General features: G+C 40.5%; 1 protein-coding gene across 2 annotated transcripts in view; it reads left to right on the top strand.

Moving 5' to 3' along the window:
• Positions 1–15,234, top strand: part of LOC112229922 — a 90,999-nt gene that overhangs the window by 19,334 nt on the left and 56,431 nt on the right. For both annotated transcript variants that reach the window (XM_024396070.2, XM_024396069.2), the window contains exon 2: positions 833–944. Coding sequence is in view for 1 of the 2 variants with exons in the window: in XM_024396069.2 (XP_024251837.2) it covers positions 833–944 (112 nt within the window). In the remaining variant the exon portion in view is untranslated. The remainder of the gene's footprint in view (positions 1–832; positions 945–15,234) is intronic.

Raw genomic sequence — 15,234 nt, 5'->3', positions numbered from 1 at the left:
TGATTGACAGGCCAAGCACTGCAGATGACACGGTAGAAACTTGAAAGTGAGGCGATGGGTTTTGTTTGTAGTTGTTTGTGTGTGTAGAAGACATTGAACCTGTCTGATTTTATAGCGCTCGACAGTCTCTCCTTAACAGCAGACCTATACTGTATTTTAGGGAGGAATGCTGTACCCTTGAGGTGAAAATATGGAATTTGGAATTGGATCACTCCAATGGATCATCTGCCACTCATTCAACTTCACTCCCTTTACATGCAATACCTCGTCATGACATTGGCGATGTCTGTCTATTGTAACAGAGATCATATTTTTTTTATATACTGTATATTTTATTTGATCTTCTATAAACAATACAAAACATACACATACAAACATCAACTACATCACACCTGCCCAGACCCACTAGCACACACCCCCATGGCCTTAAACGGCACCATTTTGTTTCTCTCTGTCGCCCACACATTTTCTATTTTTAGATAATAAAGCATTTGACCTTTCCATTGTGTTAACGACTGAGGATTGGTTGATTTTCAGCTTTTAAGTATACTATATATTTTTAAGATGATTAACGAGAAAGGTATCGTCCAACCAATCAGGTATCTCACTGCACCCTCATATGCCTTGTCTTGATATATGCAGACAAATGGATTAAAAGTGCATTTCCATTGTAATACTTCTGACAGCCAACTTTCTAACTCTGCACATAGCTTGTGAAGGCCAGATCAGTCTGCACATTCTAAAGGTGGAATAATAAGTATGTAAGAAATCTAGAGTTGTGCTTTGCCTTCAGCAAGCACACCTAATCAGGTTGTGTTTGTGTGTTCTCCAGTGCTGCTGAGACCAATGGATCTGGTGGTGATGCCCTGGGGAGGGATGCTGAGGACTGGCCTGATGTCAGTCACACCAAGAAGACCAGATCTCTGACTGCTCCCAGATCAAAGGTCAGTTAAGGCATCCGCATGCATCCCAACTGACACAGTTCGGTAGAGTTTATGCCTATAGTTTTTCAGTTGTTCGGGCACACAGCATTTTTTCTGAAGGCAAGCCGAAGTTCGGACCAAAGTCTATGCCCCTTCGTCGGTGATTGGTCAACAGTAGTGATTCTTCAATAAAGTACTTCTTGTCATTCAACGAGATGACTCGTTTTCATATTTGTCCATTGACAAATACTGCGCCAAACATCTTATTTAGATGTAAAATTGTGTGACTAATATCTCTTTGAAACAAACGTAAAAATGAATGACAGATTTCTTGAGTGATTTTAGATTAATTCGGACTATTTTGAGTAAGTATATACTGGCTACGGCACCTCAAAATGGACAAACGAACACTCGTTTGGTTCGGCTTGCCGAGTTCGACTAGGCACCAGTCGAAATGAAGCATGTTGATGCTTTTAGGGTCTGTCAGTCCTTCTGGAGATATAGTGCATTCGGAAAGTATTCAGACCCCTTCACTTTTTACACATTTTGTTACATTACAGCCTTGTTCTAAAATGTATTCAATTAATTTAATCTAATACCCCATAATGACAAAGTGAAAACAAGTTTAGACATTTTTGTAAATGTATAAAAAAATAAAAAAAGATACCTTACTTACGTATGTATTCAGACCCTTTGCTATGAGACTCAAAATTGAGCTCAGGTGCATCCTGTTTCCACTGATCATCCTTGAGATGTTTCTACAACTTGATTGGAGTCCACCTGTGGTAAATTCAATTGATTGGACATGATTTGGAAAGGCTGTCTATGTAAGGGACTGTCTATATAAGGTCACAGAGTTGACAGTGCATGTCAGAGCAAAAACCAAGCCATGAGGTCCAAGGAATTGTCCTTGGAGCTCAGAGAGGGGATTGTGTCGAGGCACAGATCTGGGGAAGGGTACCAAAACATTTCTGCAGCATTGAAGGTCCCCATTACTTTCAAAAATAAACTTTATATTTCGATGGAAATATATGGGTAGCCATGAGAAAGAACCGCTGCCTCACATAGCAATCAACTATCGAGGATCGCTATGGAGCGCAATCAGGCGATGTAGGCTTGTACATAATCGTCCATCCTCAAAACAAACACACACACACACCCTCTGTGTGGTTACAGTAGGCTAACATATGTCAATGGTTTTAAGAACAGCAGTAACATCAGGCAGGATTTAGACTACCAACTGCCTAGCCAGTTGTAGCTCAATCTTGGGTGCAATGATCACGTTCCTGCACTGACTGTGTGGAGGCTCATTGATTTAACGTTACGTTAGCCTACATGATACACTAGTAAAGTCATCAAATTTATAGCTGTCGGCTATATTAGCCACGACGTACCATTCTTTGTGCAGCTTTAAATGTTGAGCAAAGTTGGAAGAAATTGCGCCTCCGTCTGTAATTTTCTTCCCACATGTTTTGCATGTTGCAGTCCGTTTTCTGTTGACTACAGCGTAGTCTTTTTATCCGAAAATAATCATTTGGGGTATCATCTTTCCAAGGGCACAGTCTGAATTCACCTACCGACGTTCCTCTGCACTGCCTCGTGCAACTTTTTCTCAGCTGGCACAATTTGATTGGCTGCTGTCCGATTCAAACTCTAATCCATTAAATGAAAAGTTGATGCGCTGCACACTTTTTTAAATGGCATCATTTTTAATATTTGGGCTTGGGGGAGGGTATCAAAGTCAGGTCGAGTCATAAGGCTTAAGTCCAAGTTCAGTCACGAGTCATTGGTGTCAAAGTCGAGTTGCAAGTCATCATATTTGTGACTCGAGTCCAAGTCATATGACTCGAGTCCAAGTCATATGACTCGAGTCCAAGTCATATGACTCGAGTCCAAGTCATATGACTCGAGTCCAAGTCATATGACTCGAGTCCACACCTCTGCTGTAAAGTAACAAAATGTGGGAAAAAGGAAGGGGTCTGAATCATTTCCAAATGCGCTGTAAGTTTGTAATGTTGTGTGAGCCACACCTGGGTTAAAATACTATTTCAATTACTTTCACATACTTTGAAATGTAAGTGTTTTGATATTTCTTCTTTGAAAATAAAAGTATTGGAATGTATTTAGAAATACACATGGAAAGTATTGGCATATATTTGAAAATACAAAATACTTAAATACTCCAATTCATTTGAACCCTGGTATGTTTGGCCCTACCTGTGTATTTGGAAACAATTATTTGAAAATAGTTTCAAATAGCCTACTATTTATTGGAAATGATTTGAAAATACTTTCTAGTGCTCAGTGATTAAGCGACATTTTGTTTTTTTATAGGTTATTAAACAACTAATTGACAGATGTCGGTTCAATTACTTGACTTCCATTTAGTTTTTTGGGGGTGTGGATTTTGGCCACATTTTTTGAAAATGCAAAAACACCCAGAAAATAAGTATTTAAAAAATCTGTCATTCTTGTACTTTAGGCTATCCTTTTATCTCAAACAAACATTAGGTAATCTGTGTCTCTTAAGTTGTCTCCACCACTGTCGGTCCATCTGGAGATTTATTTAAGCAATAATATATGAGAGGCCATGTGTTATGACATTTTTATCATGGCTGTGCTGTGGTCATAGAATATACTGTAACGTATGTCCAAAGTACTTCAGTTGTTCCTTTCCCTTAAACCTAATGTAATGTGAAACTGTTGTAGCTCATCACACGACATGGGCTTTACCTCTGTGTTTGTCTAGGTTGTGTCTAGGATATCTCTATGTTTGTCCTAGTCTAGTGATTCCATTTGTAGCTCAATTTTGTCCAATGCTGTTTGCTATAGTGTTTTCAGGCTCAACTGCCAGTTCTGTGTGGATATTTGTGATGTTGGTCAGTATATTTGCTGTGGTATTATCCCAGTGGAGTTCCAGTTCTAGTAGATGTTTGCTCTGTAGTCATTGTCCACTGTCCTCAGTCTTTTTTCAGTTAAGCCCAATGGGTGCAGCTGATCCGCGTACTGGATCTTACCACTTCACTTTCTGTAATGACTGTAGCTCAGTTTGAGCAATAGTAATGCACATGAATCAAAAATGTAATTATAGAATTAGATCATCATCGGAATAGAATCATAGTTACAATTCTGTAAAAAAAAAAAAATTAAAATATTTTTAATACAATTGTCAAAAATACATTTCCTTATCAGGTTAACAGCTATGGTATCCATTTAATTTGCTTTACTATAGTATGACTGTAGCTCACTCCTAACTGTTAAGGTGCAGCATCTTTTTTTCAGTAATGGTGCTAGGGTAAAAAAATGAAGCCATATTACACCCTATGTGTTCTGATAATTGCGTGCTTTTCTCTATAAATCCTGTTAGTTCATATGCCTTGTGACCTAGGCCTAAAGAAGACAGTGAGAAGACGGTGGCAGAATACATTCAACCACACCTTTGTTTAATCACAAAACTGGAGAGCAACCACTGTCCGGCAAAGTCCACAATGCGTATTGTATGTAACAAACAGTTACATGGCATACAGCACGGTCAAGCAAGTTAACTAAACAACTATTCATTTAGGTCCACAGAGAGTTACCGGAAGTCGCAAAGAAAACAGGAGCCGCCTCCCGTATTCCAGCACCATTTCAATTTCAACATCATCAAATCACCTATGCTTAGTCTAATACAATGACAACTAGGGCTGACCCCAATAAGTTGATTGTTTGGTCGTTAGGCTGTTAGTCGACCAAGATTGTTTTAGTCGAGCAGTAACAAATATATATTGCTGATTGATGGCCTAGAATAAAAGCCTATTTATGCTTGATTAGAAAATGTGGACAGTGGCTCCATATGGAGAGTGTGATGCAATTGCTGAGCCTGCAGAGGCCAAATCGAGCACCGTACCGCATCGCCATGCGCCTTCCACATTTTGTAACAATGCGGAGGGCTCTGTATAGCTCAGCATGGATTGGTTGATGGTAGGTGTGGGCGGTACATCCTGTATAAACACAAACTCACTTCCTTGACAACAGCTCCGCTCCGCAAAGTGCAAGAGGTATGAATGCCCCGACTTCTGCTGAGGCCATATCAGTGTAAATGATGCATGGTTAATGACGATGTCGGATTGACTAAGCGCCCAGATGCACAACGCACTTCTCTCTCCAGAATGCGCTCTCCTGACAATTTGTACACATTCCTTGTGTCATAACTTTATTGTGTGTATTGTTTGGGTAAGATTGTTTGTGTAAATCACCAGTATTACATTTACTGTTTATTCTTATAATTTCTAATCTACAATGTTTGTAACTTTGGTTACGGTCATTTATTTTAATGCATTCAATATTATTCCAGTCTTCCTGTTCTCATTGTCGAACGTGGACACATTGTTTGCAGAGTTTACAACCTATGCTACACTTGTGAGAAACAAGTTTCGGTTTATTTCATTTAATTTATGAGATCTGTCAATTTCGTCATTGTCTTTTTGTTTGGAGCGTTCTTGTAAATGTTGAGTAAGGACGTGCATGCATAGAGGTAGGCCTATAGGCTACCTGGCCTGTGTGCAAATGTAGGCATATAGAGGTTAGAGCGTTGGGCCTGTAACGGGAAGGTTGCTGGATCGAATCCCAGAGCTGACAAGGTAAAAATCTGTCTTTCTTCCCCTGAGCAAGGCAGTTAACCGAAGACACCTGGTAGCCCCCCCACCTCTCTGATTAAGGCAGCCCCCCGCACCTCTCTGATTCAGAAAGGTTGGGTTAAATGCGGAAGACACATTTCAGTTGGATACATTCAGTTGGACAACTGACTAGGTATCCCCCTTTCCCTATGTGCCCATTTGTGGATCTGATACCATTTCTGATTGGCTTAACCAACTACCACTAATAAATGACCTGTGGAGCTTCTCAAAGTGATGTTTCCTTCACCTCAAACAGCAAGCAAACAAAGTATTTTGAATTACAATAGTTCCTCAATGTATTTGAAAAATCTTTCCAGCTCTCTCCCTTTCAATAATCAGCCAGTGTGAAAGAGAAAAATGTCATGCTCTAATCCAGTGGAAACATCATAAAATAGGCCTACCAGGTCACTTCTTAGCAGTGCTTGACTTGGACTGAAATAGGTTCCGGTACTCATTTTGGGTGCGGGTACTGTTTATATTTAGGTGTAGGAGCTCCACAATACTTTTGAGCTAATAGTCTATAAGAGGAACAAGAGCTCAATCAGTAGAGAATCTAAGGTGCCGGTACTCTGCTCCGGTGAGCTCCTGCCCAAGTCAAGCACATCTTCTTATCTCTTGCGCAAATAGCCTACAGCTGTGTCTATCCCGAGGACACTGGCACAGGAAACTGAGGGCCCAGAATATTTTATTCAATGTTGCAAGTTTCGGGGTTGGGCCCAACTTAATAGTTGATACAATGTTTCGAGTTTGTTGCAGACAGACCATGCATAGCTAAAATGATTTCTAGGATATTTCAGCAGGATATTTTCTACCTGCAGGCTATTTGTTTGCTTTATGTAGGCTTTTTAGATAGATGGCAATATAAGTTACTTTTTTAGGTTTGTATCATTTTCATTTAGATTTGGATAGATTTTTTTGATTAACCACATGACAATGATTTTGAGATATGAAGATGTTATTATAAATTAGATGAAACTTTCACTGAAATGTGCATATGAATACCATAACTGGCACGCATATTAGTCCAATCAACGTAAGCTAAATATGATGTTCATGGTTCTGATTCCTGTGTGTGTGTGTGTGTGTGTGTGTGTGCGTGTTCCTTTGTGCAAGTAGAAAAACATGTTGACTCACCCTACTTGTAGAGAAACGCCAGTGCTATCCTCCTCTCTTTCATGCTGACGAAACTATCACTCTGTCATACCGTACACACTTATTTTTTTGTTGTCCTAGGCTACCTGGCTAATATGCTTGCTCACTTTCTTTCATTGGCAACGTTTGCTCGTTAACATTAGCCTTCTACTTCTTGCTACATTTTGAACTTCCATCCTCTCAGGCCAGGGGCACAATGTGTGAATCAATGGTTTGATCAGAATCACAGTCATAATCATTGGTCAGTACGGAGAATTAAGTAAAATCACAAGTCCAAATCACTATCTTCATCCGTGGCTAATATTGAAAATGGGACAATTTTACCTAGCTAGCTATCCACCGGAGGACAACAACACAACGAGATGCAACAATTCAAGTTGTTTCGGTCAATGATGTATGCTCTCAATGAGATTGATTTGATAGGAGGGGCGCAAAATCCAAACTGGCTTCCCATTACACTTTTCTTTGGTGCGCTAGGACCATTCACAGTTGAGCTTACTATTGGCTATTATTTTATACTTTTTTTCTGTCAAGGGAGGCCAAATGCTCACTGGCTTCCCTTGCATTCAATGCTACAGGTGGCAACAATGTCATACTCTGTTGGACCAGACAGCATCAGATAGATGGCCTACACATACAGAGACAGAGGGACGCTGTTTCCCTCGCTCGGATGTTTTCTCAGGTAAGATACATTCAGCCTCTTGCGAATTGAATGAACATTGTGAAACGCAGAGAGACGAAAGATACATCATTATTTATATATTTTCCCATTTTTTGGGGGGGGAAGCCTGGTTTCCCTTGGCATCCCTAAATACACGCCACTGTCTGTTTGAGAAGCCTAATCGCATAAGGGCAGCTACTGCTTTTGATGGTGTTATTATGGTGTCCATCATTCCGATGGAGAAACCATCTGGGTATTTCTCTTAATTTTCTCAAGGCTTGTCAGAGCAAGGAATATACTCGGGGACTTATTTTTGTTTGTGTTAGAAAATGCGTATCGCCTCTTTAAAGGTTCGTGTGTGTGACCCCTTTCTAACAGTAACTGCATGCCAGTCGTAGTCCCCCTCCACGCCCTCTGTCAGTTCTCAGTGCAGTCATGACCGTGCAGTACACACCCACACACAGACTAATCACACTGTGATCTGTGTAGCAGTCATTTTAAGCGGCGTTGCCATTTGAATGAGGACGTTATCAGGTTCTGTTATTCCACGCTAGAGGGAGATACAGCACAACAGGTTGTGGTGGAGCTCTGTCCCCCTCTGCTGTGTGACTGTGTGTTGCCCATACCAGGGTTCAAATACATGTGTATTTGTATTTGAAAGACTTATTTTCTGTTTAGTTATTTTTTATGTAGCCGAATCGTAGCCAGAACCACCTTGTCGACCGCTGTTGAATAATTCATCAATAGTCAGACACATAGTCAGACACAAAAGAAGACCGATTTATTTATTTAGTATAATGCAATGAAAACGTGCATTGTATAAAAATAACTTTGTTTTTACTGAAGCGCAATAGCCTATAGCGCTCTACACCCCCTCGCGTCATCAGTTGGAAAGAGGAGGAGATGTAGAACGTTTAGTAGACAGACTAAGCTAGCAAAACAATTGCTTTATAATCATTAGTTAACACTCCCACTATTAGGTAAAGTGTATCTACATGAAAATGAATTGGATAAAACTTTTTTTTTTTAAATAAAAAATGAATGTAGGCCTATTTAAACTGTTTTGACGGTTGTTTTATGTTCACAACGGTCTTCATCCACAACCGTCAGTTAGATGGTTATTCAATTACCATCACGGCCCTACTTGTATTCTATCTACTTGTATTTTGAATGGAAAAAATTTCCAAATACTTACTTGGAAATTTCTTTGAAAATAATTGAAATACGCGAAATAGTTGGGTTTGGTGTAGCCTATTAAAAAAGGGCCAAGCCAATAAAATAATGATCAGCTTAATAATTAGATTTGTTTTCGTTTAATGTAGGCTATTTCTTGTTGCTAGATGTTTAGAATTGCTCAGATGGATTAGGGAAAAGTTGCCCCTATTTTATATTTCCAACACATTAGTGAACACTTCTCAAAGTGTTCTAGTGAGTTAGGAGACACATGGGAACTTTCAATATTTGGTAGCTTTTCTACGCGTGTGTGTGTGTGTGTGTGTGTGTGTTGCTTAAAGGAGCAATCTGTAGTTGGACTTAAATTAATTATATACAGTCAAAGTCGGAAGTTTACATCCACCTCAGCCAAATACATTTAAACTCAGCTTTTCACAATTCCTGACATTTAATCCTAGTAAAGATTCCCTGTCTTAGGTCAGTTAGGATCACCACTTTATTTTAAGAATGTGAAATGTCAGAATAATAGTTGAGAGAATGATTTATTTGAGCTTTTATTCCTTTCATCACTTTCCCAGTGGGTCAGAAGTTTACATACACTCAATTAGTATTTGGTAGCATTGCCTTTAAATTGTTTAACTTGGGTCAAACGTTTCAGGTAGCCTTCCACAAGCTTCCCACAATAAGTTGGGTGAATTTTGGCCCATTCCTCCTGACAGAGCTGGTGTAACTGAGTCAGGTTTGTAGGCCTCCTTGCTCGCACACACCTTTTCAGTTCTGCCCACAAATGTTCTATGGGATTGAGGTCAGGGCTTTGTGATGGCCACTCTAATACCTTGACTTTGTTGTCCTTAAGCCATTTTGCCACAACTTTGGAAGTATGATTGGCGTCATTGTCCATTAGAAAGACCCATTTGCGACCAAGCTTTAACTTCCTGACTGATTTCTTGAGATGTAGCTTCAATATATCCACATAATTTTCCTACCTCATCTATTTTGTGAAGTGCACCAGTCCCCCCTGCAGCAAAGCACCCCCACAAGATGATGCTGCCACCCCCGTGCTTCATGGTTGGGATGGTGTTCTTCGGCTTGCAAGCCTTCCCCTTTTTCCTCCAAACATTATGATGGTCATTATGGCCAAACAGTTCTATTTTTGTTTCATCAGACCAGAGGACATTTCTCCAAAACGTGCAATCTTTGTCCACATGTGCAGTTGCAAACCGTAGTCGGGTTTTGTTATGGTGGTTTTGGAGCAGTGGCTTCTTCCTTGCTGAGCGGCCTTTCAGGTTGTGTTGATATAGGACTCGTTTTACTGTGGATATAGATCATTTTGTACCGGTTTCCTCCAGCATCTTCACAAGGTCCTTTTGATGTTGTTCTGGGATTGATTTACGCTTTTCGCACCAAAGTATGTTCATCTCTAGGAGACAGAACCTTCCTGAGCGGAGTGACGGCTGCATGGTCCCATGGTGTTTATACTTTTGTACTATTGTTTGTACAGATGAATGTGGTAAAGGCTGGCATTTGGACATATGACTTGTGGAGGTCTACAATTATATTCCTGAGGTCTTGGCTGATTTCTTTTGATTTTCCCATGATGTCAAGCAAAGAGACACTACATTTGATGGTAGGCCTTGAAATACATCCACAGGTACAACTCCAATTGACTCAAATGAGGCCAATTAGCCTATCAGAAGCTTCTAAAGCCATGACATCATTTTCTGGAATTTTCCAAGCTGTTTAAAGGTACAGTCAACTTAATGTCTGTAAACTTCTGAACCACTGGAATTGTGATACAGTGAATATAATTGAAATAATCTGTCTGTAAACAATTGTTGGAAAAATTACATATGTATTTAACCGACTTCCCAAAACTATAGTTTGTTAACAAGAAATATGTGGAGTGGTTGACAAGTTTTGATGACTTCAACCTAAGTGTATGTAAACGTCCGACTTCAACTATATACCCATTGATTCTTGAAGCCCCATGCAGTCTTTTTAATGTTCTTTTTAAATCATCACTTTGTGTTCAACATTTGCAAACACCCAGTTTTCATTCCTCTCCATATTCTTATAATTTTTGTCCAAAAGGAAAAGGCTTGCTGTCGCCCAAGGTTAGCAGCAACATTCTGCGACAGATACAGGATTTCCCGTATACCGTATACTCCCGTAAAGCCCAGCTCATTGGATATGTAGCTAGCTTTGTTTGGCCCTGATTGGTGCCTATTTGACAAAGTTACAGTCAATCAAGTGAAGATCGGCCTCGTCATCGGCGTGCCATGAAGGCGTCGTTCTCTTACCAAATTTGGTGTCCTATAGGATATACTACACTCCTAATGATATAGTGAAGTCTGGTTACGATCTAGGAACTCTGAGGAATAAATACAAATGTGATTTGACTGGTAGAAACGGGGCGGCAGGGTAGCCTAGTGGTTAGAGTGTTGGACTAGCAACCGGAAGGTTGAAAGTTCGAATCCCTGAGCTGACAAGGTACAAATCTGTCACTCTGCCCCTGAACAGTCAGTTAACCCACTGTTCCTAGGCTGTCATTGAAAATAAGAATTTGTTCTTAACTGACTTGCCTAGTAAAATAAAGGTACAATTTAAAAAAAAAACAATGTTTTGGGTTTGATTTTCACAGATGCCTTTCTTTGTAAATTGAACAAGTGGAAGTAGAAAATTGATTGTGCATGCTATATGGACTTTTTTAGGATATGAAAAAGGATTTTTATCCAACAAAACACTTCATGTTATCTCTGGGACCCTTTGGATGATAAATCAGAGCAAGATTTCAGAATGTAAGTACACATTTCACCTTCAGAGGTGAATTTATCAAACCAATCACGGTGAAAAAAGTGTTTTGTTGTTAGGAGATCTTCTCAAACAATAGCATGGCATTTTTTTTGCAGTAATAGTTACTGTAAATTGGACAGTGCAGTTATATTAACAACAATTTAAGCTTTCAGCCGATATAAGCCACTTTATATGTACCGACATTTGTTGTTTCTCTAAAATCTGCGATCGTGACAGAAGGCGCTGCATGATTTACAACTGTCCCGTTAACGGAACGCCTATCCCTCCGTCAGTCCTCCACTAACCTCACACCCTTTCAGTGTGTTCTAGGCTATCAACCGGCCCTGTCGTGGACGATTGGTTACGGCCCGCCGAGGAGGTATGGAACACCATAGATCAAAACTGGACGAAACCAAACGCTCTTGTGCTCAAAATATATCTTCATAAACAAAAAGGCACAAAAAGGCACAGGGCGAACCCAAAGTGCAAAATATAAAGTACTCAGGAAATAGCAGGAGAGATTTCTCTCAGGAAAACAAGTAACATTTGCAATGACCGACAAAAACAAATGGCAGAGGGAGTATATATACAGTGATAGAGTGGGAATTGGAACCAGGTGTGTGTAATGATGACGAGACAAGTCCGGGGGATTGATGAGTGAAGGGCGTTTTCCAGCAGTAGGTTCGGCAGCAGCTAGAAGACCGGCAACGCCGAACGCCTGAGCCGGACAGGAGGGGGAGCCAAAGCGAAGGCTGGTGTGACACATATGATAAGGAAAAACATATACAACTAATATAATATTTAAAAAATGACTTTCTTGAAACAATAAGGTTAGGGGAATACATTGTCTCATTCACCCCTGAAAACAAAGTACAAGTTACATCATAACCAACTTTCATAACCAGAACATCACACACAACCGCATGCCCTTGATTTCCGTTGGCCCACAAACCACATCATATTCTCCTTTCGGTCTTTCCTTTAACAGTCAACAATTTCTATAGTAGTCTTCAAGTACATTGACGTTTCACTCTTTCTGTTCTGACAATCAGCCAAATGCTAGCTTGGTCATTGATCTGTTTCTTCTGCTGTATATAGCAACCGCTATGTATAGCCAAGCCAACTGCTATGGTAACATGGCATGACAACCATCATACATTAGGTGTTAGATGGACAGGATAAAGAGATCAGAGACCATGTTATAGATTTTCTATGACTTGCCCCACCAGCTTGGTATGTACAGTGCCATCGGAAGGTATTCAGACCCCCTTGACTTTTTCCACATTTTGGTAGGTTACAGCCTTATACAAAAAAACTATCCACAGCCATCTACACACATACCCCTTAATGACAAAAATCTAAAACAGGTTTTTAGAAATGTCAGCAAAATATTGCAAATAAAAAACAGAATTACCTTATTTGCTGTGAGACTTGAAATTGAGCTCAGGTGCATCCTGTTTCCATTGATCATCCTTGATGTTTCTACAACTTGATTTGGAGTCCACCTGTGGGAAATTCAATTGATTGGACGTGATTTGAAAAGGCACACATCTGTCTATATAAGGTCCCACAGTTGACAGTGCATGTCAAATCAAAAACCAAGCCATGAGGTTGAAGCAATCGTCCTTTGAGCTCATGATTGTGTCGAGGCACAGATCGGGGGAAGGGTACCAAAACATTTCTGCAGTGTTGAAGGCCACCAAGAACACAGTGGCGTCCAACATTCTTAAATGGAAGAAGTTTGGAACCACCAAGACTCTTCCTAGAGCTGGCTGCCCGGCCAAACTGTGCAATCGGTGGAGAAGGGCCTTGGTCAGGGAGGTGACCAAGAACCCAATGGACACCTGACAGAGCTCTAGAGTTCCTCTGTGGAGATGGCAGAAACTTCCAGAAGGAAAACCATCTCTGCAGCACTCCACCAATCAGGCCTTTATAGTTTTATTTTAAATGACTGTACAACCATCAAGATGAATTGTCAGATCCAACAGCAGATCTCTTTCTTTCTTGCGACCTATAACTAGCATCTCTGTTTTGTCCGAGTTTAAAAGTAAAACATTTGCTGCCATCCACGGCCTTATGTCTTTAACACAGGCTTCCAAGGTAGGCAATCTTCTGAAATGTTGTGTGTCATCCGCATTGAAAGTTGAATTGTGTTTCCAAATGACCAAGAGGTTTGAAAACAGTAGTGGTCCTAAAACTGAGGAACGCTATCTTTTTGTCAGAGGACATACCATCCAGAGACTAAGATAAGATCTAGACCAGGAATGAACTTGACTGTGTAGACCAATTAGGGTTTCTAATCTCTTCTAAAGAATGTGGTGATCGATGGTGTCAAAAGCGGCACTAAGGTCTAGGAGTACGAGGACAGTTGCAGAGCCTTGGTCTGACGCCATTAAAAGGTAATTTATCACCTTCACGAGTGCAATCTCAGTGCTGTGATGGAGTCTAAAACCAGACGGAAGCATTTTGTATACATTATTTGTCTTCAGGAAGGCAGTAATCTGCTTGTTTTTATTGAGAGGAATGGGAGATTCAATATAGGCTGATTCATTTTTTTGGGGGGGGGGCAATGTTTTTGTTTTTTTAAGAGTCTTTATTAATGCCATTTTAGTGAGTTTGATACACATCTGTTGGATAGAGAGACATTTATTATGTTCAACATAGGATGGCCAAGCACAGGATGTAGCTCTTAGTTTAGTTTGAGTATGGTCCAGTATGAAGCTTCTGGTTTTTTTCATGAATGTGTCAAGAGATACAGTACAGCATATTGTACAGCATATTGTACAGCATATTGTTAGAATTAACTGAATTCCATCTGGTTTTTGGGACAGACATGAATGCCATTTTGAACATGTGGGACCAATCTAATAAGACCAACTACAATCCACAAGCAACCGAGGCTCTCCAGCATATACTCTCTAGTTACAACCTCATTGATGCCTGGCGAGCACATAATCCTATGGCAAAAGAGTACACGTTCTACTCAAACAGGCATAAATCATTCTCACGAATAATGATAGTCCCACTAGTCCCACAAATGATAGTCCATCCAGATGGGATGGCGTATCACTGCAGGATGCTGTGGTAGCCATGCTGGTTAAGTGTGCCTTGAATTCTAAATAAATCATAGACAGTGTCACCAGCAAGCACCCCCACACCATCACACCTCCTCTTCCATGCTTTACGTGGGAACCACACATGCGTAGATGATCCGTTCACTTACTCTGCATCTCACAAAGAGACAGCGGTTGGAACCAAAAATCTCAAATGTGGACACATCAGTCCAAAGGACAGATTTCAACCGGTCAAATGTCCATTGCTCGTGTTTCTTGGCCCAAGCAAGTCTCTTCTTATTGGTGTCCTTTAATATTGGTTTCTTTGCAGCAATTTGACCATGAAGGCCTGATTCATTCAGTGTCCTCTGAACAGTTGATGTATGTTACTTGAACTCTGTGAAGCATTTATTTGGGCTGCAATCTGAGGTGCAGTTAACTCGAATGAACTTATCCTCTGCAGCAGAGGTGCTGACCGTAAGGCGCTACAGAGGGTAGTGCGTACGGCCCAGTATATCACTGGGGCCAAGCTTCTTGCCATCCAGGACCTATATAATAGGCGGTGTCAGAGGAAAGCCCATAGAATTGTCAGACTGTTTCCTCTGCTACCACATGGCAAGCAGTACCGGAGCGCCAAGTCTAGGACTCTTTAGCAGCTTCTACCTGCTGAACGATTATTCAAATGGCCAACGGACTATTTACATTGCTATTTACATTGACACGCCCCCCACCCCTCCAAATGATTTGTACACTGCTGCTACTCACTGTTTATTATCTATGCATAGTCACTCCACCCCTACCTACATGTACAAACTACCTCG

Source organism: Oncorhynchus tshawytscha, linkage group LG31 (genome assembly GCF_018296145.1).
Source record: "Oncorhynchus tshawytscha isolate Ot180627B linkage group LG31, Otsh_v2.0, whole genome shotgun sequence".
NCBI lineage: Eukaryota > Metazoa > Chordata > Actinopteri > Salmoniformes > Salmonidae > Oncorhynchus > Oncorhynchus tshawytscha.
The sequence above is the reverse complement of the archived record's forward strand: the minus strand, read 5'-3'. Positions and strand labels throughout refer to the sequence as shown.